This window comes from Bos indicus x Bos taurus, chromosome 2 (genome assembly GCF_003369695.1).
Source record: "Bos indicus x Bos taurus breed Angus x Brahman F1 hybrid chromosome 2, Bos_hybrid_MaternalHap_v2.0, whole genome shotgun sequence".
NCBI classification, from domain to species: domain Eukaryota; kingdom Metazoa; phylum Chordata; class Mammalia; order Artiodactyla; family Bovidae; genus Bos; species Bos indicus x Bos taurus.
Genome location: NC_040077.1, coordinates 17,156,689 through 17,183,844, shown reverse-complemented (window position 1 = coordinate 17,183,844; position 27,156 = coordinate 17,156,689). Strand labels below are relative to the sequence as shown.

Here is a 27,156-nt window from a genome sequence, read left to right as displayed (position 1 = left end):
GTGCTATCTGTGTTGGCCCCCGAATGACAAATAAACGAAGGCTGGGTAGCATGGCGGAAGTGAGCCTCAGTGACTTGCCTGGCAGGAAAGCCTATCAAGCTTTAGACAAAAAGGTCAAGACCTTTAAAAATTTACATTTTGGTTTGCTCAGTCTTTCACCTGTCAGAGGCTCAAACAGTCCCTCTGTGAAGTCCAACTCCTGAAGAGCAGAGTTAACGTCCTTATTCTCCAGACACGTACCTTTGACATACAGTCCACCACAAAACATCAGTGAGCCAAACCCCATTTTCCCTAGCATGTCTCCTCAGAACTCCCCTTCAAAAGTGTTCTTGAATTTTTTTGCTTATTCTCACCTATAAACACAGAGAGATTTTGTCAGTTGTAAGGGAAGATGGCCACTAAACGAATCCTGTGAAGCATGTATCTCCTTTGCATACAATTTAGCATAGAATAGCCACCTATTCTGCTTTCAGATATGACAGAATCCCATTTCATTCTTGCTGTGTTTATTGTGTAACAGTATCATACTCCACTATAAAAACAGGAGGAAATCATTACTTCACATATGTATTTTAAATCCACTTAGAGAAAATAGCAAAACTTGGAACTTAAAAAGCTTTCAGCTATGGTCTCAGAGTACAGTGTTCATTCTTCTGATAATACTTATGGGTTAAAATATATTTCTTATATTTACTAATATTATTCTTGATTTAAAAATGAAGTGATTATGGTAGCATTCATGTTGGTTCTCAAAGAGCTCACAGACTACTGAGTAGAATATACTTTTAAAATTTGCTAATAAGAAATTATAACTTTTTAAAATACATCCTGCTTCATAGATATTGTTTGCAGAGGTCTATTTTACACATTCAAAAAAAAATCCTTTCCTCTTTCTGCTGAAAATTGTCTACCAAGATGCCAAAAAGAGCACAGAAGATTTCTGATTGAGCATTGTTCACACTGAATGAGGTGGGAGGTGACATGGACCAAAAGAATCCAGGACACTGAAGAGCCAGACATCAATTTTGAAGTTAGAAGATTCTAATTCAAGACTCAGTTCTTCCTTCACTAATGCCTTTGCCTCATGTAGACAATAGGAATAATAATCATGGTCGATTAAAATGTTCTAAGGTCTGAGTCCTTTGAAGAATGTAAAACACCTCAAAATACAATAATCCAGTATAATTATTAGTAGTGATGTAAAACTATTTTCCTAGGAAAGTGTGGACAGTGACTTCTGTGAAATTGCCCTGGGAAGTCTGTTGGGTGAATTAGACATTGGAATGGAAGAGACAATTGGAAAAGGATTAGAGTAGTTGAAACTTCAAATCAGTGAAAAATCATAGGTAACCCAATGATCCCATAAATTCAATTTTTTTTTGCAAGATGATAGAGGGTCTCACTTAAAAATTAAATGACTTAATTTTTAATACCTTACCAGAAGAACTCTCTATCCAATAAATGCCTTGGATATAATATAGAGAGAATAAAATGATCATATCAGGCAGTTCTTTGCTATATTCTTCACTTTCGTGAAAAAATATTTTCATTTGAAAGTTGGAGAAGGAAATGGCAACCCACTCCAGCGTGATTGCCTTGAGAATCCCAGGGATGGGGGACCATGGTGGGCTGCCATCTATGGGGTTGCACAGAGTCGGACATGACTGAAGCGACTTAGCAGCAGTAGCGGCAGCAAGAAGAAAAAACAATGAAATTCTACTAGTACAATTATTCCTTGGATTTTCTCAAATATTAATATGCTGCTGCTAAGTCACTTCAGTCATGTCCGACTCTGTGCGACCCATGGACTGCAGCCTACCAGGCTCCTTCGTCCATGGGATTTTGCAGGCAATAGTACTGGAGTGGGGTGCCATTGCCTCCTCCCAAATATTAATATATCATATGGTTAATTGCTGTGGTGGCTCAGACAGTAAAGAATCTGCCTGCAATGCAGGAGACCTGGATTCGATCCCTGGGTCAGGAAGATTCTCCTGTATTCTTGCCTGGAGAATCCCATGGACAGAGAAGCCTGGTGGGATCTATGGGGCTGCAAAGAGCTGGGCATGACTGTGACTAACATCAGTGCATCTGTAAGCCCTACACAACATTAACAAGCCACTATAAGGCTGTTTTTTTTTTTTTTAACTTATAAAATATTCTTTCCACTGTTGCTTTACAGCCATTAAAAACAGAGAAGTATATGTAAGACATTTAGAAGTTCTCTAAAAGTGACTTAGAGAACAGCACTAATCAGATGGTAGGTTCCTGTTATATATGTACATAACATACTTCTAGAAGGGGCTGGAAGAATGCATGCCAGCCGCAGAGAGCACTTTTCTCTAGTGAAGGGAGTGTGTCTACAGCAATAAGGAATGGTGACTTTGACATTTTGCTTTGAACGTTAATGTTTTATTTGAATTTTTGAAATAATTACTACTTGTGTTAAAAAAAAAAAATACAGAGAGGTAAACCACCATAGAGACATTTATGCTTACTCACATTTTCAATTCTGCTTTCTGACAGTGACTGGACTTCTGCAGTGGTTATAAATGCTGTCTTTCAAAAATACAGTAATCAAAACATGAATATCTAATAAACGTTTTCAGAAGTACAGCTTAATTCAATTATGCCTGGAATGCATCACCCATGTTTAGACAGAGGATAGAACAGGCGCGCTTCAGTTCATTTGCTGAAATGGCACAACATGTTGCTTTGGCATGGTCACTCCTGATGGATTAATGTGAGCAGGCCAGGTGTGATTTATCTTACTGAGCTGCTCCACTTCACCAGAAACAGTGTTCACCATTTTAGGCCTTTAAAAAAAATTGTGTGACTTGTGTCTGAAAAACCCCAAGAAGATGAAAACATTCAACCATTTACTTGCTAAGTCAAGGCCGGTGCTCTTTAAAAAGCTGGCTGACTAATGACTCTTTAATTACGTTAGCAGGCCTAAGTTACGACAGAAGGCCTGTCAGCAGATTTTATTTACAATCCTTGAGGAAAAGTCCTGTTGCTGTTTTCACTTCATACAGAAGATAAATCTGCAGAAGGAAATATTTGGCAGTGCTTCAGATGTCCCCTGTCTGGTGATACTGATAATGCAGTTCTTTTTCTTGATGATGGTAGCTTCTATTCTATAATGCTGGATCGTTCATGTAGACCATCATGCCCCAACCCACTGTATTCATTGACTGAACAGACATAATTTATGCAATTATCTGAATTGGTTAACCTTTTCTTTTACTGTAAGCTTAGAAGTTGGCTATGGGCAGATTTTGGGCGGAATTCTATTGTTGAAGGGTGTCATGCTCCACGTGGCATATCTATAAAAACTGTCTTTCATTCAGATAAAAGGCTAGCTGCCCTGAATAAAGAACATTGGCAATTACAGGTAATTCACTAATATTTATCATGTTTTAAAAGGAATGTTAAAGTATCATGTGGACAACTAACATGTAGATATAAAGTGAATTTTTTCTTTTTACTAATAGCATCAGATTCACATAATCTATGATAGCTTCCAAATAAAATTTTTGTTTGTGTAAGAGTCTTTATCTAAAAAAATCTTCCAAATAAAAATGTCCCCAGAGAGCTGAAACATACACTTTTTTTTCCTTCTACTAGCAAGGAAAAATCAATATGACTTGAGATCTCTAAATTGTGCTCCTGAGCATGGGAACAGCATCCCCAAAATAACATAGGTTCTGAAGTCCCTGAAAAGTCTATCAAAATTGCCCAAAGCAACAGGGGAAAGTTGCCTGAATAAATATTTGTAAAGTAAATATGCTGGCTTTGTTTGGACTAAATCTCATGGGTGAAGCATTATCTTGCATAATACACCTGAGTTGTATAACCAATATATGGTATAAAATTACACACTTGGGCACAGGTCCCATCTACTGCTTATTCACAACTGTAATGAAAGAGATTGAGGAGAAGATTAATAAAATAAAAATGCATGTACTCACTGTGTTAAAATTTGGAAAGAGCCCAACAGCAGAATTACTGTCCACTGGAAATGACATAAACGGTTTGATATCCAGTGAAGGCTGCATCATCAGGGTAGGTGTGCGCACAAGAGCAGGAAGGGTAGTAGTGTGGCATGTACTGCCTGCCAGGAACAAAACAAAAATGAATGTAACCTCTTGCTCATATCCATCTCCCTCCCCAACTTAAAGCACAAAAAGAAGACCGCTGAGCTGCAACCTGCAAGCAAGAGCTATGCTAAGTCACTGGACATGACTTAGCAACTAAACCACCACAGAGTTATGCTGGCAGTCAGCAAATGGCACAGGAGGAGAAAATACTGTTAAAAAGGGTCTTCTTGCTCAATGTCTAAGACAGTGATACACGATGCTTCCCTATGGTAAAGGCCAGGGCTGCTAAGACTCTGCTGAGATACACAGTACACAGACCCTGCTGGCATGTGGGGCAGAATATCATCCTCTTGTTCAACTCTTGCCTCCAACTGGCCAAAAATTGTAGGTGAGAGGAGGGGAGGAGCCTCCTGAAGCCAGATGCTCTTTATTGTTCATAATTATTGACTGGCCAGTGGGAGCGTTTTATGCAGATCAGAGATAGGCATAGGGTTTTCACCCAAGGAAGAAACCCTGGACTCATAGTTATGGTCTACTTCCAAGAAAGTTATCACTTGGACAATTTGTTCTCTAAAAACACAATTAGAAGGTTGTCCTTAGTCTAGACACTGGAGAGTTAGAGAATCCAAACAGGGTGATGATGTGGCAAGGTTTTGGAGGGACACAGAGGAGTTGGAACCAAATTTTTTATTTCACCTTTTATTTCTAATAAGCCTTGTATTATTTTAGTAACTATCCCTTTAACAATTCTATTAGTTGTCTTTATATAGCTGGTATAACCTGTCTGTAGGAGACTTAAAACACTCCTTTCCACCATTAACACATGTTTTTCTTTAGTCTGTAGTCTCTACATACTGTAGATCAGTAACTGCTGGTGCAGGTGGCTCTCTGGGAGACAGGCTCTGATATGCCCTTTTTAAACAAAATATGACAGGCATGTGAAGATAAAATTCACACACTTAGAGTGCACAATTTAATGATTTTCAGATATTCAGAGTCCTGTGCAACCAGGACCATAATCAATATTAGATTTTCATGATCCCTAAAAGAAACTCCGTATTTATCAGCAGTCACTCTCACTTTCTCCCAACGCCTCCAGCTCTTGGTAGCCACTGATCTACTTTCTGTCTCTACAGATCTGTCTTTTCTGGACATTTCACATAAATGAAATCACATGATATGAGGTTTTTTGTGACTGTTTTCTTTTACTTGGCATGCTTTTAAGATGCATTCATGTTGTAGCATGTATCAGAATGTCATTCCTTTTTAATGATTAATAATATTCTATTGTAGATGTACCATTTTTTATTATTTAGTCATCAGTTGATGGATATTTGGGCTGTTTCCACTTTGGGGCCATTATGAATAATGCTGATATGAACGTTTGTTTATAAATTTTTGTGTGACAATGTTTTTAGTTCACTTAGATATACACCTAAGAGTGGAACCGGAGATTGTTGGGTCATATGATAGTCAAATGGTTTAACCTTTGGAGAACTTTCAGGCTGTCTTGCAAAATGGCCAAACCATTTTATACTACCACTAGCAGTGTATGGGAGAAGGCGATGTCACCCCACTCCAGTACTCTTGCCTGGAAAATCCCATGGATGGAGGAGCCTGGTAGGCTGCAGTCCATGGGGTCACCAGGAGTTGGACACGACTGAGTGACTTCACTTTCACTTTTCACTTTCATGCATTGGAGAAGGAAATGGCAACCCACTCCAGTGTTCTTGCCTGGAGAATCCCAGGGACTGGGGAGCCTGGTGGGCTGCCATCTCTGGGGTCGCACAGAGTCGGACACGACTGAAGCAACTTAGCAGCAGCAGCAGCAGTGTATGAAGGTTCCAGTTTTCTCTGACATGCTGATAATGTGCTGTGCTTAGTCACTCAGTCATGTCTGACTCTTTGGAACTCCATGGACTGTAGCCCATCAGGCTCCTCTGTCCATGGAGATTCTCCAGGCAAGAATACTGGGTGGGTTGCCATGCCCTCTTCCAGGGACTCTTCCCAACCCAGGGATTGAACCTAGGTATCTCGCATTGTGGGCAGATTCTTTACCATCTGAGCCACCAGGGAAGCCTAAGAATACTGGTCTGGATAGCCTATTCCTTCTCCAGGGCATATTCCCAACCCAGGAATTGAACTGGTGTCTCCTGCATTGCAGGCAGATTCTTTATCAGCTGAGGTACCAGGGAAGTCCTGCTGCTGCTGCTGCTGCTAAGTTGCTTCAGTCGTGCCCGACTCTGTGTGACCCCATAGACAGTAGCCCACCAGGCTCCCCCATTCCTGGGATTATCCAGGCAAGAACACTGGAGTGGGTTGCCATATCCTTCTCCAATGCATGAAAGTGAAAAGTGAAAGGGAAGTCGCTCAGTCGTGTCCGACTCTTAGAGACCCCATGGAGTGTAGCCCACCAGACTTCCCCATCCATGGGATTTTCCAGGCAAGAGTACTGGAGTGGGGTGCCATTGCCTTCTCCGAGGGAAGTCCTATAGGACCACAAATAATTACATGCCTAAAATTGCCCGTTGACTTCAAGGAGAAATGAACAACATGGGAAAATGCTCTGACTATTAAAATTTCCATCAGTCTTTTTTCATAGTATCTCAGAATAGCTAAAATTTTTATTTCAGTGATTTTTTTTTTTGGTAATGAATTTCCTTAATAAACTCTGCATCATTTTTCAAATCATTCCAGAACACTATTGGCAATAGTGTTAAAAGACTGTCATACCTTATTTACATTGATCCTAAAAACAGGAAAAATGAGAAGGGCGTCTAAAGCATTTATCCCTAATGGCAAGTCTTTAGGTCAATCCATGCATTAGGGAATATAGAGTAGGACTCAGCAAAAAGAGAATCAGCTAAAAGTATAGATCAAACAGAGATGTTCTTTTTTTCCCTAACGTCAAAGTAAATACTCTATATATTTTTTTCACTTAAAAAAGTTCCTTCTTTATTTGATATATATTTGACTGTCTGTGATGTGCAAGGCCCTACAAAGTAAATACTTCAATCTCAACCGGGCATTCACATAACCACCTTGCATTTAATTACACATCATTCTTCTGATTAGGTAATGTTACATTCCTTGCTAACTTCAGAGCTTGTAGATCCAAGACGATGTATTATATCAATGTGTCAAATGCTACAGAGGCATTTACTAAAATATTTATCTTAAAAGCTTTGCTTCAAAATCTTAGCTAAGTTGAAAGACAGATATTTCTTATATTAGATCAATGGCCTTTTACAATTTATAGCTATTATAGTTGTCAAAAGCCTAAAGTATAAAAGTATACAGTATACTTATAGCTGCCTGTTAAAAAAGAAAAGACCTAAAATGGAGTCACTTGTGCTAGTACCTAACCTAACTGCAGTTACAACCTAGGAATGTAAACCTACCCAAGAATGTAATCCTAACGAGTTACGGTGGGATCTTCTGGTGAGCACCAGTGAGGCAACTGGTCACATGGGCCCTCTCCATCAACCAAAGGAAGATGCGGTAATCTTTCACACAGACCCCTTCTGTCCCCCATAGATAGGTTATTTAGGTTTGAAATAATCCCTTTTGTTTATGCTTTTCTTGCCATGCCTTTAAAAATCATCAACTACAAATTGTCATTTGCCGTTGGCACTTGCCATCCTCCTCTACAAGGATTAAATCAGGTGCTGGCTGTCGGTGCTAACTTGCAGCATCCCCCTGAAAGGAGCTCAGAGTAGAGAGTAGAAGTGACGTGCTCTGTGCTCTGAGAAAATCTGCCAGAACAGGTCTTCAGACAGACATTTTCAGGACCTGATTTTTTATAAGGCCAATTCTTGCATCTCCTCACAACTAGAAAAGCACTAAAATCCTTCATGGTGATGTTGATTCCTCATGACTAGCAGAAACCTTCTGCAAAAAATATATATGTGACTGCATGCACTCCCCCTTCACCAAAAGGACATACGCACTGACTTTCCTCCATACCTCTTGGAAGTAGTTTCTCAGAGCTATCTGAATTGCTGTCCCCGGGGCTATAGTCTTCATTTTGCCCCAAATAAAAGTTAACTCACAACTCTCACATTGTGTGTTATTTTTAGGTTGGCAAAATCTTCCCGTTCTTTTGCCTGTTCACTGCAGGGATGCTGTCTGATGCATGAATCGTTCAATAAAACCAATTAGATCTTCAACATTTACTCAGTCGACTTCTGTCTTTTAACATGCCCAATGAACAAATGTATAATTATTTTGCCACTGTGGGTCTCACAAAGGGAAGCAAAATTCTTTCTCTAAGCCCACAATGGTGGCTCTGATAACACAGTAATACATGGCCCCCGAGAGCCTGCAAGAGTCACTTTGTACTAACAAACTGAAATCAAATAGACTGCAGCATGGAACTTGACAAACAGATTGCTGCATCAACAAAGGTCAGAATGCACAATGATCCCCCTTATCCAATCAAATCTCTGTGCTAATAAAGACAGGGCTTGAGAACTACTTAGCTGCCACCATTCATTAGCATAAAAAACTTAGCAGTTGTTTACCATTTCATTAGCATTTTAATGACAGACAATTTGCCATGTTAAACACAGATTGTTTTAAAGTACTGGTAGATCTTCTGAATAAATATTAACTATGCTTTCATCAATTCCCTCACCTCAACCTTGCTGTATTCACTTTTAAAACCTGCTCTTCAATATCACTTTACCAAAATTGATTGCTTCAAAGGATGTTTCTGCAAATGGAAAATGAGTAGAATAAACTGCACATTTTACACAAGTTAGTTTGAGTTTTGACCCCTCTGTCATCTTATTCCAGATTTTGCTGCTGCTGCTGTTGCTGGGAAACATTTCTCCTCACCTCAGGATGTCCAAAAGTCAGTGGGAGACACAAGCAGCAATTGGACCAAAATGCATTGCACCCTGCAAGAAAGTGCTTAATTTTTCTAAAACTCAAGAACTCACTGAGGAACAAAAAGATTGAAAATATAATGAGCAGGTATTTCAACACAAAGGGTGGTATAATGTTCCTATTATGATGCTATTCTCATGGGACAGAGCCAATACTGTCTTTTATACCAACAATTTGGCATTTATGTAAAATACTTCCTATGTGTATTTCTGTCTCAAAGCTTAGTATATAATCTTACATACATCATAATAAATCGAGTCATAATAGGGATCCACCTTATTTGAAAATAAGGCTTTTTATATCACACTATAAATATACATTTATTTATATCAAATTCCTTTGAACACCTCAAAGATCTAACAGTCACCACTCTCACTGTAGAAATTACACACATCCATATATTCTCCCATAAGAATGCAGTTAGCTCTCTCTCATAAATTTCATTTTGATGGTAAAAGCCAAGTTGTATTCATTGTACTGTGAAACCAATAATATGTGAAAATCAACTCACTACTGCCTCTGTAACATAATAGGTGCCTTATTATGTCAATGGATTATGCTATAATCCAGCACAATAAAACCTCAGTTGAGGACCTGGTAATACTGGAAATATCTGCTGTAGTCTTTGACCTTTAGAAACAGACCTCTGAAGGTCTATTCAGGTTTTAGCTAGAGGTTCTTCTTTATAGAACAAAATACAAACAAACAAAACACCTAATTTTTAGAGGGTATGCCAGAGACAAAGAAAATCTGCTTGGAGAAGCATTCACAGAATGAAATAAAATATACGTCTGTAACCTGTAGCAGGAGTTCCCTCTGATGCCATTATTACAATATGTATGCTTGCTTTAGTGAGTACTGAAATAAAAGAGTTCACGTACTGTAAAAATCTATTAGGTAGAGACAATGTGGATTATAGAATTCACAAAGATTTCTTTAAAGAAATTAAAAGGAGCGGCATTTCAGATTTTCCACTAAACTCAGATTTTTGTTTCATCTCCTTTCTAGCTTTGGTGCCCCTTATGTTGAGTAATTTTCCCTTTTGCCAGGACAATCACCAATCAACAGCTCCTCCTCTCCTTTCCTCATCATTTCCATTGTTTTATCATTCTGCCATGTAAGAAAAACAAGAAACAAAGGGTGGAGGAGGGAACAACGTGAATAGTGTATGTGACTGATAAATGATTATGCTTCTGAAAAGGCCACACGGCGTAGTAACAGAGATCACATTTTTATAGTGTCTGTACTAGGCACTATCCTTAGCACATTACATATGTGTTTTACATATAAGTGTATACCATATCCATATATACTCATTTACATATAAAATTATGTATTTATATCATATCACATATCACTCATATATTATTATTATTATTAAATATATACTTAATGTATATTAAATGAATATATGCACAATTATGTTCACAAAGGTACTTACAATAATCCCATGAACAAACTGCTGTTACTAAGCCCTATTTTATAGATGGGAAACTGAGGTACAAAGAGGTTAAGACCGATCGCACATAGTTTGTACAAAAAGGAGCCAGGATTCAGACCCAGGAAAGTTGACTACTTAATTCTGTTTTTACTACTACGCTATGGTAACAGAATTGAATATCTGAGGATATCTCAGTTGTATAGACACATTCTCTAGTTGTAGATAGAAACATCAGCAAACTATGAGATTTAAAATCTAGGATTTCCTTTGCATCTAGGAACTATTTAAAACTTTTATTTGAGCTCAATGTAGTATTAATACTGAAATAACTAAAATATATAAGATTTTTTAATGCTCTATCAGTTCACTTCAGTCACTAAATCGTGTCCAATTCTTTGCAACCCCATGGATTGCAGCATGCTAGGCTTCCCTGTCCATCACACATTTATCTAAAAATAACCTTCCCCAAATAACAGCATTATTTAATTCAGTAAATACTTATAGAAGATCAACTGTACAGGCATAATGCTGATAGGAAGTATAAATTGAGTCAGAATTTAATTGCGAAGAGATAATAAAAAAAATAATAACTACCATTTAATGAGATTCTACTCTATGCTGGGTACTGTGCTAGTGATTTGTGGTCCTTATTTTATGAAATTATAACACAACTCTATGAGGTTGGCATTATTATCTCCATTATACAGTTGAGAAAGGTAAGGCTTAGAGTGATTAAGATCATTAAATATGTGGTAGGGCCAGAGTCCAAACTCTTGTTTGTTTAACTCTAAAGCCCATGCCATTATTCCAAAAAGTAGGCTATTTATAAAGTTATGTGGAAAAGATTCTTGTCATCAAATACATAGAGAAGATGCTGGTTTCAACAAAATCTGAAATGGTTCTTTGCTAGAAAACATTTTGGAGTTTTTAATACACCAATAGGTACTATGAATGTCTAGGGAGATATAGCTTCTCCCCTCAGTTTGAGAATGAATCAACCCTTTTTATTTTCACAGGGGTCTGGGATAACCACGATACTATGGCAAATCCTTTAGGCAATGCTGTTTTGTATACACTAAAAGCACCTATTCAGGAGAACACTGATGACTTTCAGGTCTACCATTTTCTTGCTATATGACCTTAGACAAGTGAATTTACTTCTGTAGACCCCTATACCTGCATTGAAGGACTGGTAGGAGAACTAATGGAGATCCTTCTATACAAGGGACTTAACCCTGTGCCTAACACCTATCAAGTGTTCATTAAGCTTCAGTTACTGTAGTTAGGAACCATTCCTATCCCTCTGACACTATGCCATATCTCTGGAGAGCATAAACAGTTAAATCCATCAATACTTATAAAAGGTGAGATATGTCAGTGGTCATACATTATTAACAAAATTTTAAGGAGGCTCCAGTGAGAAAGAAATTAGATCTGGTTAGGAGCTGGGTTCATAAATATTTCCATAGATGAACTATCTCATAAGATAAACCTGAGGAATGGTTAATATTTTGAGAGGTGGGTATGGGAGAATGGTGAAAGGGACCGCATAAACAAAAAGCATAGAAATATGTGTTAAAATTTAAAACTTGCTTAGGCACTCAGGAATTCTTACTGTTTCTGGATCAGAAGGTCAACAGTAAAGAGAAAAGCAGAACATCTTTGTGACCTTGGAGTAAGCAAAAGTTTCTTAAACAGTAAACAAAAAAGTGATAATTATGAATGAAAAACATAAGTATAGTTTATTAAGAATAAGAATGTAAGGATAAGACACAATCAAGGGAATGGGAAGACCATTCAGAGAGTGTGAGATAATATTGACAATATACACATTTTGACAAAAGACTTGAATCTAGAATAAAGAACTCCTACAGATCAGTAAGAAAAAGAACACAGTTGGAAAGCTGGGCATAAGACTTGAATGGACAGTTCACAAAAGTAGACACTAAAACAGCCTATAAACATATAAAAAGTTCACTTCAGTCGCTCAGTCATGTCCAACTCTTTGCGACCCCATGAATCACAGCATGCCAGGCCTCCCTGTCCATCACCAACTCCCAGAGTTCATTCAGACTCATGTTCATCGAGTCAGTGATGCCATCCAGCCATCTCATCTTCTGTCATCCCCTTCTCCTCCTGCCCCCAATCCCTCCCAGCATCAGAGTCTTTTCCAATGAGTCAACTCTTCGCATGAGGTGGCCAAAGTACTGGAATTTCAGCTTTAGCATCATTCCTTCCAAAGAACACCCAGGGCTGATTCCTTTAGAATGGACTGGTTGGATCTCCTTGCAGTCCGAGGGACTCTCAAGAGTCTTCTCCAACACCAGAGTTCAAAAGCATCAATTCTTCGGTGATCATCTTTCTTCACAGTCCAACTCTCATATCCATACCTGACCACTGGAAAAACCATAGCCTTGACTAGATGGACCTTTGTTGGCAAAGTACTGTCTCTGCTTTTGAATATGCTATCTAGGTTGGTCCTAACTTTCCTTCCAAGGAGTAAGCATATTTTAATTTCATGGCTGCAATCACCATCTGCAGTGATTTTGGAGCCCCCAAAAATAAAGTCTGACATTGTTTCCACTGTTTCCCCATCTATTTCCCATGAAGTGATGGGACCAGATGCCATGATCTTCGTTTTCTGAATGTTGAGCTTTAAGCCAACTTTTTCACTCTCCTCTTTCACTTTCATCAAGAGGCTTTTTAGTTCCTCTTCACTTTCTGCCATAAGGGTGGTGTCATCTGCATATCTGAGGTTATTGATATTTCTCCCAGCAATCTTAATTCCAGCTTGTGCTTCTTCCAGCTCAGCGTTTCTCATGATGTACTCTGCATAGAAGTTAAATAAGCAGGGTGACAATATACAGCCTTGACGTCCTCCTTTTCCTATTTGGAACCAGTCTGTTGTTCCATGTTCAGTTCTAACTGTTGCTTCCTGACCTTAGGGATATTCATTAAACTATGAGATATTTATTCATACCTCATTGTAACCATTGTTACAATGTTTGTTGTAACCATTGTTTCAATGGTTACAATGAAGAAAGAAGATTATCAAGTTCTGAGGAGGATATGGTACAACTAGAACTCTTATTTGTTGTGTAAATTTTTATAATTATGTTGAAAAATGATTTAGCAATGTCTACTAAAACTGAATACACGCTTACGCTATGACTCAGCAATTCTAAGTATATACCTAATAGAAATGATCTGTACAAGAATATTCATAGCAATACTGTATATAATACTCCCAAACTGAAAATTCACAATTAACCCATTAACAATAAAAAGAATGATTCTGGTATCTTCACATAACCTAACATTCACATAATGGAATATAGCAATAAGAAAAAATAAGAAAAAATGGTACATGGTGATATGAAACAACAAATAAACCTTGTAAATGTCATGCTGAGAAAAAGAACTAAAATAAAGAAGCATATCAACATGCTGTATGGTAGCGTTTATTTAAAGTACACAATCAGGCAACACTAGTCTATGCTGTTTGTTAGAGTCCTGGGTATTCTTATAGGAAGAGTAGGACGAGGTTAGGGTGTGGTGACTGGACAGGAGTATGAAAGGGTCTTCCGGGATGCTGGGGATGTTCCGTTTAGTTCTGTTTCCCAGGCGTGCATGTCTGTGTACATTCATTCAACTGTACATTTACAGTATGTGCACTTTTCTATATGTTACATTTCAATAGACATTTTTAAAAAGTAATGTGTTCGATGTTATTAATTTTAGTAAACTACTTTGATACATACAGGAAAAATTCCTCCATAAGAACATCTTCAAATACTGTCAAGTCTGCATACTTTTAGGATAAATAAGTTTTTTTAAGTTATTTTTTTCTACCACCAGCTTGATTTTGCTCAAAATAATTTGTGAGAAAATAAAAGTTCCCTTTAATATTGATGCTTCCTTGATGAATTTCATAAGTGGATAGAGGAGACTGACATAGAATCCAGTGATGCCAAAGAGAAAAAATGTGTATCTTAGAACGCTGGGTCTTTAAAATCCTGACAGTTGGCAGTTTTCTGCCTGAATCTCCCTTGGGGCCGCTCAGGCTTCCCTCCAAAGTGCTTCAATAGTAGCAGCATCCTGGCAGAACGGTGAGTTTAAAAATAAATCCTTCTGAGTACCACCTTGAAGTTTATAAGCAATAATGAAGTGCTGCATCACAGAACAGCAGTGAAGCCACATCATGATAGATTTTAAGCCACAGTGTCCTCTGGGTTTAGCAGTAATATGCCAGCTTCTACACAAGATGATGAATCTTGTACTAAGATGCAACGGATGACTTTTTGGATGTGTAGCAAAACAGTACGTACAGCTCAGGGGTGGTTCATTTATATCTGAGTATTTTGTCCATGCACTGAACATCTTATATTTAAACACTGAAAAAATATCAGGAAGATTTATGTACTACAGAGTACAAAATATAATTTGATTAAATGCGTGACATACTTCATTAGCTGCAATCCTTTTTCAAAGCAGCATCAAAAAATCTGAGAATTACAGAATTTAAGTAAAGAAGACAACTAATTCACAAAAAAGTCTTAAAAACCAATTGTCTTCTTAAGCTAATTTAAATAAGTTTTTCCTGGGTTACAGTGCTCTTCCATTGTAACCCACTATGATTAGCCTGACCACACTAAAAAGGAAACACAAAGGAAAACAGAGTTCTGACAGGTGCTTTGTCAAGGTTTTTGAAATAGTTTTTAATACACCTGACTTATCAAAAGGGAATGTCATATGCTTCATTCCTAAATTACTAAGTCTTTAGAGAGGCCAAAATTATCTCCAGACAGGGCTTTACTAAAATTGTCTGAGGTCGAGACTGGATTGGGAGGTCAGTAGCCTGACGAAATTTTCTGGCAAAAAAAGACGTAGAGAGATGGTCCTGAGCTCCGTTTGCCCAGTGACTCCTGTCTATGGCGTCAAGATGCTTTCATGAGGTCTGACGCCTTTTTCGGTTACAGGATACCAAGGAACTCCTTGCTCTCCCTTTATGGCATGCTAGGGACCTACTGGCAATATGACTTATTTTAGAAACTTTCCTAAAAATACAGACTTTCCTAGGAAAGACAACTTATGTTTCTCAAACTGCTGAATATTTCTAGAAGAACTATATTCCATAAATTCTTAGCAGGAAACAATTTAGGAGTCTATCCTTCATCTTATATGAGGAAAATGGGATTAGGAGAAATTAATCCAGCATGGTAACTGTTTAATGGTAGAATTTAGAGCTCATTGCCCAGAGACACTGTTTTGAATATTTGTCTGTACAAAGATGTACAGGAATCATATACTGAAGTCTTTACATTTTTTACAAATTAGAATAGATTAGTATTCAGGCTGTTTTGTTTTTGTATATAGACTGAAATGTAGAAGCACTCATTTTTAAATGAGATTTTAATTTTAATGGCTTTATTAGTATGAATAATGGAAGAAATTAAGTAAAAGAGAAAAGCCAGTGTGGCCAAGAGCCAACATTTCTTCCCCTTTTAAAGAGCAGCAGAAGATTGGTTACAACACCTAATTTTAAATAATTATTTTAATATTCCCAATGAGTGGGAAAGAAGTGAACAACAAAACCCATTCAAACTATGCTTTAAATCATATTGCTTGGATCAATATAACTAATTAAAATAGCTGCATATAGGAGGTACACACATTTCTGCTGGTAGTTTTTATACTGCATTTCTGGCAGAATTGCTACAAAAATTCTATCTGAAAAGACACATTTTTCCAAAGAGTGGCAACTAACCTTCTATTGGAACAGATCAAAGCAGCGGGGCCTTGCGGCCTCTGGCTCTATGTTAGGCCTCTCCTCTGCAGCTCACAGGATGGGCCCGCCTGAAGGGGCTGCAAACAGCAACTCAGGAGGTCCACACGCCGAGCTGCTGCTACAAATTCTATAGCTCCAGGACACAAAATGTTTTGCCCTCCAGTTTCAGAGAATTTCAGTCCTTGCATTCAGTGTTTAGGCCAAAGAGGGGAAAAGAAAAGAATAATGATTTACTTAATTGCCCTTTTTAAAAGATATTTTTCTCCCAGAAGCTTGCTTGATTTAAAGAAACAGAGTTAATATTTGTTCTGCCGGTGTTCTCTACTTCCACCTTGGTAGGAAAAAAAAAAGGTTTCCTTAGCTTAACTATTAACCAAACATTTCAAAGCTATTCAAAACCCGGTGCCCATACTAAAAAAAAAAGTTAACAGGCCCCTAGAAAACACAATTTGGGAATAAAGAGAACAGTAAAAACTGCACTAAAATCTTGTTCCCTTTTTGCATGCATATGTCATGGCTGCCATAATTATAATACACTGAAGAGAATTCAGAAAAAAAATTCTAGCGGAGGATTATAATCATGGTGACCATCACGGACGAGGCCCCTCTTGGTCCTCTATCAGCCGGAAGCCATTTTTATCCAGGCGCAGAAGAGATGGCTTCCACCTGGCGGTATAAGTATTCCACCTGTGTAAGCAGTTATGAAAGCCACCGTTCTATCCCTGTGGAAACCGGTACGAGGTGACTAAACCTGGCCGTGCAAGGGATAGGGTGAGCAGAAACAGGGCAATGTGGCAACAATGAGGTTAGCATAGGGAAAAGGATGAGGGGGATTTGGACCGGGAAGGAAGAGTGGTAAGTCTGGCTGAATTTTGCCAAGTGGACTAGAATTGGCACCAATGCCCTATTTGGAATTTCCCAACATCTCACTCCTAAAATGATTTACTTCTTTGTCATCTTCAATTATTTGGCAGAAATCTGTATAGAATGAAGGAGATCGAGGCCAAAACTGAGTGAGCAGGAACAACCTAGTTAAGCAGGGCATCTAAGTCCTTCAAACAAAGGAGCTGGGCAACTGGGAGACACCCTTATCCCGAGAAACACAGGGAATCCTCTGACCCAGGGGACGCTCGCTCTCCAAAGCATCTCTAGTACTGAGCAGAATGGCAAACCCCTGGCCTGATTTCTTGGAACTGTGCCACTGTCCGGACATCCTAGAGATTGATGCTACTTGCTTCAGTCATGCAGGCAGCTTCTGGGGCACAAGTGATATGCAAAACAGCATCAGATAAGGTCCTCTGGTGAGAGCCCAAGGAGTTTCTGCACTGGCAGTGATGCACTGTAAATGACTCTGACTGTCCCTGGGTATTATGTTTATCCTGTACCTTTATACTGCTTTCATTCTTTGGAATTTCTTTCTGGCTTCCCAAAGGACTCCTTCTCACTCCCCCAGTGAACACCGGAAGTCAAAGACATAACGCTCTTTTAATAAGGAGCCACACGGAAAGTAGGGAATTTAATTACAGCACTCATCACTTTCCTTTTCAATGATTTGCTTTCTAAGGCAATAAAGGAATGGAAATATTTTCTTTTAGAAGAATATTTGTTTTGACTCTTGGTCGCTTCTGAACTTCAAACAGCCTTTTAAAGCTCCCTTTGCTTTAAAGGACACAAATGGAAAGTAAACATTCCTAAAAATGGATCTGGTGCTCCATGCATTCAATATGACAAAGCATGTTGAAGTTTCAGTTAAAGAAATGCAAAAGAATCCAAAGTTCCCAAATTGCACAATCTCTATTTCCAAACCTTGATTGACTTGAGTCTCTTTTTTTCCCTAACACCCACTTCCTCTGTTGTTCTCTTCTCTGACTTTGCTCTGTCTCTCTAGGCACCCCCATCCCATCTGTTTATCTTTTCTGCCTCTCACATCATCTCTCTTAGCTCTCTAATGTCTCTGAAATTTTCTGTCTCTGTCTCTGTGTATGTATGTGCCTATCTCTCTCTTTCATATCTGTCTCTCTCTCTCTCTCTCTCACTGCAATACTGCCAGAAAACTAGAAAGAGCTCGTAAAATTTGTTATTTGCCTTATTTTGCAGCTGAAGCACATTAATTTCATTTTCAATATTTGCTTCTATAAATCAAAAGATTAATAGCAAGATGTTGCCAATATCAGGATGAATTTGTCCCCATAACAAGACAAAACAATTAAGGCTGTATCTCCAACTATGTCAAAAGCCGTTGTGTCCGTTGCAACAACTGAGGATCTTTTTACATGTGCTCACACGATATTATCTGCCACTCACATGACAGAATGGTGCAAGTTGAGAACTTAAATCTAACACAGAATTTAACGATACATTTTTACAGAAATTCACCATGTGCCTTGGGTTATACAAATACTATAACTTTTCATTGAGAGGGACAAAGTACTTTTAAGTATATCAAGTAGACTTATAAACTGTTACATGGATTACAATTATCCCATGTTTTCCTGATGAAAAAATGATCCTCAGGGATAAATGATTCCATGACAAAGCAAATATACAAAACAAAGCCAATTATGGACCCAGAGCTAGAAAAAATTTTCTTGCTAAATCAGGTACTAACATAATAGCAAAAGGGACATTGAGCAATAGTATCTACTAAGAGTTCCCATAACACCGGGTCTCTAGGACCTTGGAAAGAGTAATACATGTTGGTCTTAATCCACTCATTTTTTAGCAAGAGTCTATCGAACCCTCAGTGTTTATACCCCTAATCTACCAGTGAGGTAGAATAAAAGAAGCTGACGCTCTTTTACTTCCCAAACCACTTGAAATCCCGCTGGGGACAATGAGATAAAAACACCTTCCTCCCACCAAGAGGTTCTAAGCTCTTTCCTAATAGTAGTATTAATTCATGTTTAAAACATGACAAAACTGAAAGAAAAGGATTTTTTAGGTGAGGTGGACTGAAGTGGTAATACTAAAACAAAAAGGAGAATTTCACAAATGTCTATTGTATCCATACAAAATACATTTATTCTCATGACAGACAACAGTGCCTCTTGAGGAGTTAAACTTACCTGGTTTCCAGAGAGATTGCTATGCTCAATGGTCTAAATAAGCATGAAGCCATTGAGTTTATATTTAAACGAGATGGAACATTAAAAGTTTGAAATGTGCCTATCATAAAAATCTTGTGACAACATACAAATCACCCACGTTACTCAATTTTATTACAGGCTACCAGACACTATTCTATCAATCTCAATGTGAATTCTTGAGCATGTACAATCATCTGCTTAAATATACTTCTTGAAGATAATAGGAAAGAGAGAGAGAAAGGGTTCTAACATAATATGGATCATATTTTTACCTAGTAAAAATGTGAAACCAACATCAAAAGAAAAAGAAAGCATAGTTCATCAGCATAAAGGAAGTGTGGGAAGTCCGTCACATCTTCATTTTACTTATCAAAGTGACCCCGTACAACAATGTAAATAAAACAAGTTAGATATGCCAGGGTGATGTTGGTTGGGGGAGTCACAAATTAGCACATTACTCTGATACATTTTTCCTTTTCTAAACTTGGTTTTAACTGTTTTACATTTTTTGGTCATATTTTTCATGAAAAAGTTCCCAAAGGTGTAAAGGCAGATCAGTCGGCAATGCTTACCTTGGTTTTTAAGATTACAATTCACGTTCACTTCTGCACTCGAGCACTGTACAAGGTAGTAGACTGAGAGATAAATAATTTCATCATTTCAACCTGTGCTCCCATGAAATATGGTGCTAGGAAACAGCCAACACAGTGCGTCTGGACAAATCATACGTCCTGCAATTGCCGCTTAGCTCTAATTACTATTGAGGTTTGCAACTTGATTCCAGGGAGAGGGCAGACTATCTTCTGACGACACTGAACCAAATATATCCTAAAAGACTGACACTTACTTTCTTTCCTGTAATTTTTCTGAGTATCTCCCAGCTACTCAGTAACTACCACTCTGCTATGGTAAAAATTAAACCAAATCATCTGACACCCACCTATCCTTTCCAACAAAGCAATTTAATTCTCTTAGAATATGTACTTATTGCAACAATTTGGAATTTTTAGTATCACTCTGACTTGAAAGGACTGTTTTAGTTTTTTTTTTCTTTTCTAGGTGGGCAACTAAATCTTTATTTTGAAATTGCTTTTTATTTAAAAAAGGAAAATGTTCTCAAAATATGAACTTGACTTATATTCTGCCAGTCCTGAATAATTTATTTGCATACCATTAGATCCAGAAAATTTGTTTTCTTTTCTGTGGAATTTTAGGTTTAAACTAAATATTCACAATGTATAATTTAAAAAGACTAAAGCAGATAATTTGATGTGGATGCCATTAATAGGGATATTTATGCATTTCAACTCAAAAATCTAATTTCACTTATATGGGAGAATTATCATAATGAAACTAACAGTTGTGTAGGCTTGAAACTAAAATGATATATTTATTCATATATCTAACTAATTCTACTCTCCCTCTAGTGACCTCTGACCATACGATCAGAAGAATAAGGCTTCTGATATGTCAGGTTACCCAGTGTGGCTATGACCAAATGGTTATTTTGCTTTGGCACCCCACTCCAGTACTCTTGCCTGGAAAATCCCATGGACAGTGGAGCCTGGTAGGCTGCAGTCCATGGGGTCGCTAAGAGTTGGACACGACTGAGCAACTTCACTTTGACTTTTCACTTCTATGCATTGGAGAAGGAAATGGCAACCCACTCCAGTATTCTTGCCTAGAGAATCCCAGGGATGGGGTCACACAGAGTCGGACACGACTGAAGCGACTTAGCAGCAGCAGCAAGGTGATGGTCACTGATACTGTTTCATTAGCTTAGTGAGTGTTTGGCTGAATGAAAGAAACTAAAAATGACTGATGTTTGCAAACGTCAGGAAGGATTTTGCACCTTTCATTGTGCAACTTGTAGCACATTTGCCAACCATGGCAAATACTTTAGTAATGATGTACAGGACAAATTACACCTACCCAAATTCAGAGATTTGGTGTATCTACTTAAGTCAGATCTGCACGGTAACGATCAGGGACAGGTAAACCCAAGGGAATAATTAGACGCAGCAATCAAGTTGGTAATTATAAAACCAGCTCTTGGAAATGGCACATATCTCTTGGCCTCAGTTGTTATGAATAACAACAACATAGGACTCTAAATGGAACACAGTATGCTAGCCCTATACTTACTTTCCCCTAAATAATAATTGTGGACTTCTTACTCAGATAATACTTAGTTCTTTAGGATTAAAATAAAATTATAGTCACTGCTGTGGTTTTCACTTTATTTTTTATTTTATGATATACCTCTCCTAAGAAAACTCTTTACTGGTAGCAATTATGTTGATGTTTCATTTAAATTATTTTTCTTTCATGAAGCTAGACAAAACATTTCATTCTTTTTCTGCCTAATCTTAAATCATGCCTGACAGTGTATTCAAAAGCAGAGACAATCGCTTTGCCAACAAAGGCCCCTATAGCCAAAGCTAGGGTTTTTCCAGTAGTCAGGTACGGATGTGAGAGTTGGACCATGAAGAAGGCTGAGCATTGAAGAATTGATACTTTTCAACTGTGGTGCTGGAGAAGACTCTTGAGAGTCCCTTAGACTGCAAGGAGATCAAACCAGTCAATCCTAAAGGAAGTCAACCCTGAATATTCATTGGAAGGACTGATGCTGAAGCTGAAGCTCCAATACTTTGATGGAATAAAGTATTGGAGCATTCCATAAAAAACTGATGGAAGCTCCAATACCTGATGCAAAGAGCTGACCCACTGGAAAAGACTCTGATGCTGGGGAATATTGAGGGCAGGAGGAGAAGGGGGTGACAGAGGATGAAATAGTTGAATAGTATTATTGACTCAATGGACATGAGTTTGAGCAAACTCCAGGAGATAGTGAAGAACAAGGAAGCCTGTCATGCTACAGTCCATGGGGGTCACAAAGAGTTACACACGACTGAGTGACTGAACAACAACAACCAATCATACCTGAAGAGTATTTTTCTAAAACATTTCCAGATCTTGCACAGTAGTCCACTGTAAGGTTCCCCAAATTCTTTATTTGTACCTCTCATAGGTCCTTAATTTAGTTCAGTAGTAGTAATATAAAATGTGGTCCCTAGATCAGCAACATCAGTATCATCTGAGAATTTGTGAACAGAGCAAATCCTGACTTCATCCCAGATCTGCAGAGTCACAAATGCTTGGGGTGGGATCCAGCAATCTGTGTTCTAACTGGCCCTCCAAGAGATCTGGAAGCACTCTGATGTTTGAGATCCACTGATCCATGCACGTAGGTACCAAAAGCAACCGGAGAAAGAGATAAGGAACATCTAAGCCTCTGTAGGGAAAACTATAGGAGAGATTGTTGTTTAGTCACTGAGTAGTGTCCAACTCTTTTGTGACCCCTTGGACTGTAGCCTGCCAGGCTCCTCTGTCCATGGAAATCTCCCAGGTGAGAATACTTTGAGAGGCTGCCGTTTCCTTTTCCAGGGGATTGTCTCAGCCCAGGGATCAAACACATATCTCGTGCTTGGCAGGCGTATTCTTTACCACCGAGCCACCAGGAAAGCCCATGGGAGACATACAGACTTATTTATTAACACAGAGATAGTGTTTCAGTGGTGATCTAAAGGATTGGAAGAGTCTGGATGAATCTGAAGGAGGCACCAAGGATCCCTCATCTGCTAACCCATTATTTGTGCCCTTGAGTTAATGCAGCTGCAGCGATTCCAAGATCTTAGTTCATCAGTCACCATTTTTCTTTAGTCATTCCATTCTTTAGGAAAACAAAGACGTTCCTCATTCTTGTTAGCTGCTTAGTCTACCAACTACTCTCTTTCCCCTTAATTTTTAACTTCTTTTAGAGCAGCCTACACTTCCATTTTCACTTTTTCTTTTTCTTACTATTCCTTCACTTCGCAAATCCCCACTATCTCCCCAAGAGACTTCTCTCCTTTGGTGGTCTTTATTTCACTGCCTGGCACCATGAGTCTTCCAGGTACCACAGATGCTAAAACTTGAGGCTCTATTTGACTGTTTCCTCTTCACTGCTCCTGAATTAAGTAGTTACCTTTATGAGCTCTCTCACTTCCTTCCCCTTTTTATACCCATTACTTAATACCTCCATTTAGGTTCTCATAAGCTATTCACTACAATCCTTTAATCATTGTGGTCCCACTGAGTCAACTGAATTCTTAAGAAGGGTAGTTCAAATCAATCATTTTTCTATTGAAATATCTTCCATGACTCAATTCAGTGAGTTATGGGCTTTGAAATCCAATACACCTGTTCAAATCCCTACTCTGATACTTACCAGCTGGCAACATTAAAGGAATTAACTGGCTAAGCCCCAGTTTTCTCAGCTGACAAGTAGGAATAAAAGAGTAATCATATCTCATGAGGAGACCAGAAGGAAATAATGCATGTAAATTCTTAAAGTGCAAAGAACCCTGAAGGACTTAGTGAATAATAAGCATTATTATCATCATCCCCAAAGCCATTGCTGCAGAATACAACCCCAGCACCTCAGTTCAGCATTCAGCGGCATCCTCAAGCTTAACTGAAAACCAACTCCTTACTCACACTTTTAATGTTAAACTGAATTATTCTTTAAGGACAAACACTAAGTTTCAGTTTTCTATCTCTGGCTCCTCAGGCAGTGTCTTATACCTGGTAATCGCTCCAGAAGTGTCCACTGCATGAAGCACGGGCCTTGTACAAACACACTTTATTAGTTCCGTTGCTTTGTTTATGTTGCCATGCTTCCCCGGATGCCCTTTCTTCACTGTCCCCTTTCAAATCCTCTCCATTTTCAAGTGGCATTTTAAATACTCTCTTTCAGGAAGTCTTCCCACTTCCATACGAAGGAAATATCTTGCTCTCCTCTGAACCTGCAATACGTTTCATCTACACTTTCCTAATGGTATTTAAGACATTCTACATTCTACATTTAAGATGCATTGTACATGCGTCTTCTTCCGCAAGGAGCTATAAGCTCTTCTTGGTTAGAGAGCAGACTTGACTCACTGCTGTTTGCCTATAGTTCCTTGTCCACAGAAGCACTCAATAAATGTGTTAAATGAATGAATGAGGTAAAAGAAATATCTACATTCTCATTATAAGAACTGTGCTACTGTATACCACCTGATTAAAAGTTTTCTTTCTCATTGATAATTATGATGGTCTCCAAAGAGTAAATGGATTATGAAAATTACAGAAATAAGAGGACTCCTAATAACTGGGGTGTGTTCCTGACCTTGGGTTTAAAGTTAGTATTCTAGAACTCAGAAGCATTTTTCACAGAAACAAAGTGATAGATGGTCACTGGATTCCTGGGATAGTTCTCAAAAGGTTGATTAACCCACAAAGGTGTTAGAATATTACCCCAGCAATAGCAACTCAATGCCATCAATATTATAAGGAGTCTTGAAAAACAGTCACTATCCTGTGTTTATGAAAATGCTCATTCTTCCATACAAAATAGAAAACCATGAATTTTGTTTCATTCTTACACTCAGAAAGCTGTAACCAAAAGCCTGTTTTCTTGTATATTCAAATGATTAACCTTCATTACTAGAATGAATATGATCTGGTTAGAGACAAATTTTAACTGTCAATTATAAACTGTAAATTTAGAAAATGGAAGTCCTCTCTATAAATCCGTCTATATGCTTGAATTTTTAGAAATCATAACTTATTTTCTTTTTTACTTACAGCTCTAAATTTCAGCTCCTTTGTCTTCATTTCACATAATTTAAAATTGACTATGGCCCCTGATACTCTAGCTTCAGTTCCTTTACCACATCTCCTAACAAATACATAATGACCTGTTAACAAACTTTTAATTACATTCATTAGGGGAGTCAGTTATTTTAAATTAACTCTTGAGTGAGTAAATAATTCCTTTTTAATGGAAAAATGATTGCTTTTCCAATTATCTGAATGGCAATTTTGGATTCCCACAAATTTATTTAAAGTAGGCAGCTTATAAACAAGAAGTTGCCTATGAAAAAAGACATTTTCACTCTTCCTTTTTGCTGCCTCCAGCACTGAGCTAGACGTTCTTGGGGTCCCTGGTCCTTAAGAAGTTGACCATCTATTTGGAAAGCAAAAATAATGTATCTGAAATAATTAGACTAATGCAAAGACACAAAACATTTTGTGTTAATTACAAGCGCTGATAGAGAAGTACAGAAGAGATACAGGGCACGGGTCTTTGTTCTGTTTACAAGGAGATCAAACTGGTCAATCCTAAAGGAAGTCAACCCTGAATATTCATTGGAACGACTGATGGTGAAGGTGAAGTTCCAATATTTTGGTCACCTGATGTGAAGAGCTGACTCACTGGGAAGGACAATGACGCTGGGAAAGACTGAAGGTAAAAGGAGAAAGGGCAGCAGAAGAAGAAATGGTTAGATAGCATCACCGACTCAATAGACAGGAGTTTGAGCAAACTCCAGGAGATAGTGAAGGACAGGGAAGACGTGTGTGCTGCGGTCCATGGGATCGCAAAGAGTTGGACAGGACTTAGTGACTGAACAACAATGTATCCTAAGCACCTGGAGCTGATTATGAGCTCAAAAAAACAACTGTGATACAGAAAGGAGAGACAAACAGGGGTTAGAATGGCTGCAGACAGTTCATTGTGAAGACAGGACATTAGCAAGACCTTAAAATATAGCTGTCTCTTGGTACCTGCTCTGCTTGATACCAAAATCCATGGGTACTCTTTATAATGCTGTACTATTTTCATATAACCTGCGTGTACACCCTCCTGTAAACTTTGAATCATCTCTGCTGCTGCTCCTGCTAAGTTGCTTTAGTCGTGTGTGACTCTGTGCGACCCCATGGACAGCAGCCCACCAGGCTCCCCTGTCCCTGGGATTCTCCAGGCAAAAATACTGGAGTGGGTTGCCATTTCCTTCTCCAATGCATGAAAGTGAAAAGTGAAAGTGAAGTCACTCAGTCGTGTCTGACTCTTAGTGACCCCATGGACTGCAGCCTACCAGACCCCTCCGCCCAAGGGATTTTCCAGGCAAGAGTACTGGAGTGGGGTGCCATTGCCTTCTCCGTTGAATCATCTCTAGATTACTTATAAAATCTAAAACAATGTAAATGCTATGTAAATAGTTGACAGCCCACAACAAATTCAAATTCTGCTTTTTGGAACTTACTGTAATTTTTTTTCTTTAAGAATATTTCTGATCAGTGGTTGGTTGAATCCACAGATGTGGAACCCAGGGATATGGAGGGCTGACTGCATTTGATTTCTTGGTTCTTCCTTTCACTCACTAACTACATCCAAACTATTAACAAGCTTTGTTACTCCTACCTCCAGCATGTACTGCAAGTCTTTCTACATGTTGCTGCCTCCTTCTCGTCCAAGTCATCAACATTTATCTGGACTACAACTGAGGGCTCTTAACAGATCTTTCTGAGACAACTGAGGTACGCCGATACTTGGTTCTCTACGCAACAGCCAAACAAATATTTAAAACTACAAATTGTGTTACCTAGTGCATAACGGTTCCTCACTGCACTTTGAATAAAATAAACACCTTACCATGGCCTGTAGTTACTGTACGATTAAGCCCCTGTTTATTTCTAAAACCAGCCTGTATCACCTCTCTTTACCACCCCTCTCCCCCATCTCTACACTTCCGTTCTCTTTCCCAGACGTGGCAAACTCATTCTTATCTCAAAGCTTCTACCTCTTCTGTTCTCTCAGTGTGGAGCTCTCTTCTCCCAACTCAGTTGTGTCTCAGTGCAGCAGAGACACGACTGAGGACTTCAGCAAGGCCTTCCCTCAGTTACGCTGTTCTGTTCTATTTACTCCATTCACATATGTCTCTAAGATAATCTCATCCTATTTGGGTTCTGGTTCAGTGTCTCCTTTCA

General features: G+C 38.5%; 1 protein-coding gene across 8 annotated transcripts in view; it reads right to left on the bottom strand.

Annotated features, from left to right (window-relative positions):
* The window catches only part of ZNF385B (zinc finger protein 385B), a 368,588-nt gene that overhangs the window by 101,771 nt on the left and 239,661 nt on the right, over positions 1 to 27,156 (bottom strand). For 6 of the 8 annotated variants that reach the window (XM_027556267.1, XM_027556278.1, XM_027556288.1 and 3 more), the window contains one exon: positions 3,969 to 4,111. In XM_027556267.1, the coding sequence (XP_027412068.1) occupies positions 3,969 to 4,111 (143 nt within the window). Of the gene's footprint in view, positions 1 to 3,968; positions 4,112 to 19,874; positions 20,076 to 27,156 lie in introns of those variants that run through there. The other 2 variants (XM_027556316.1, XM_027556325.1) reach the window with 1 other exon arrangement.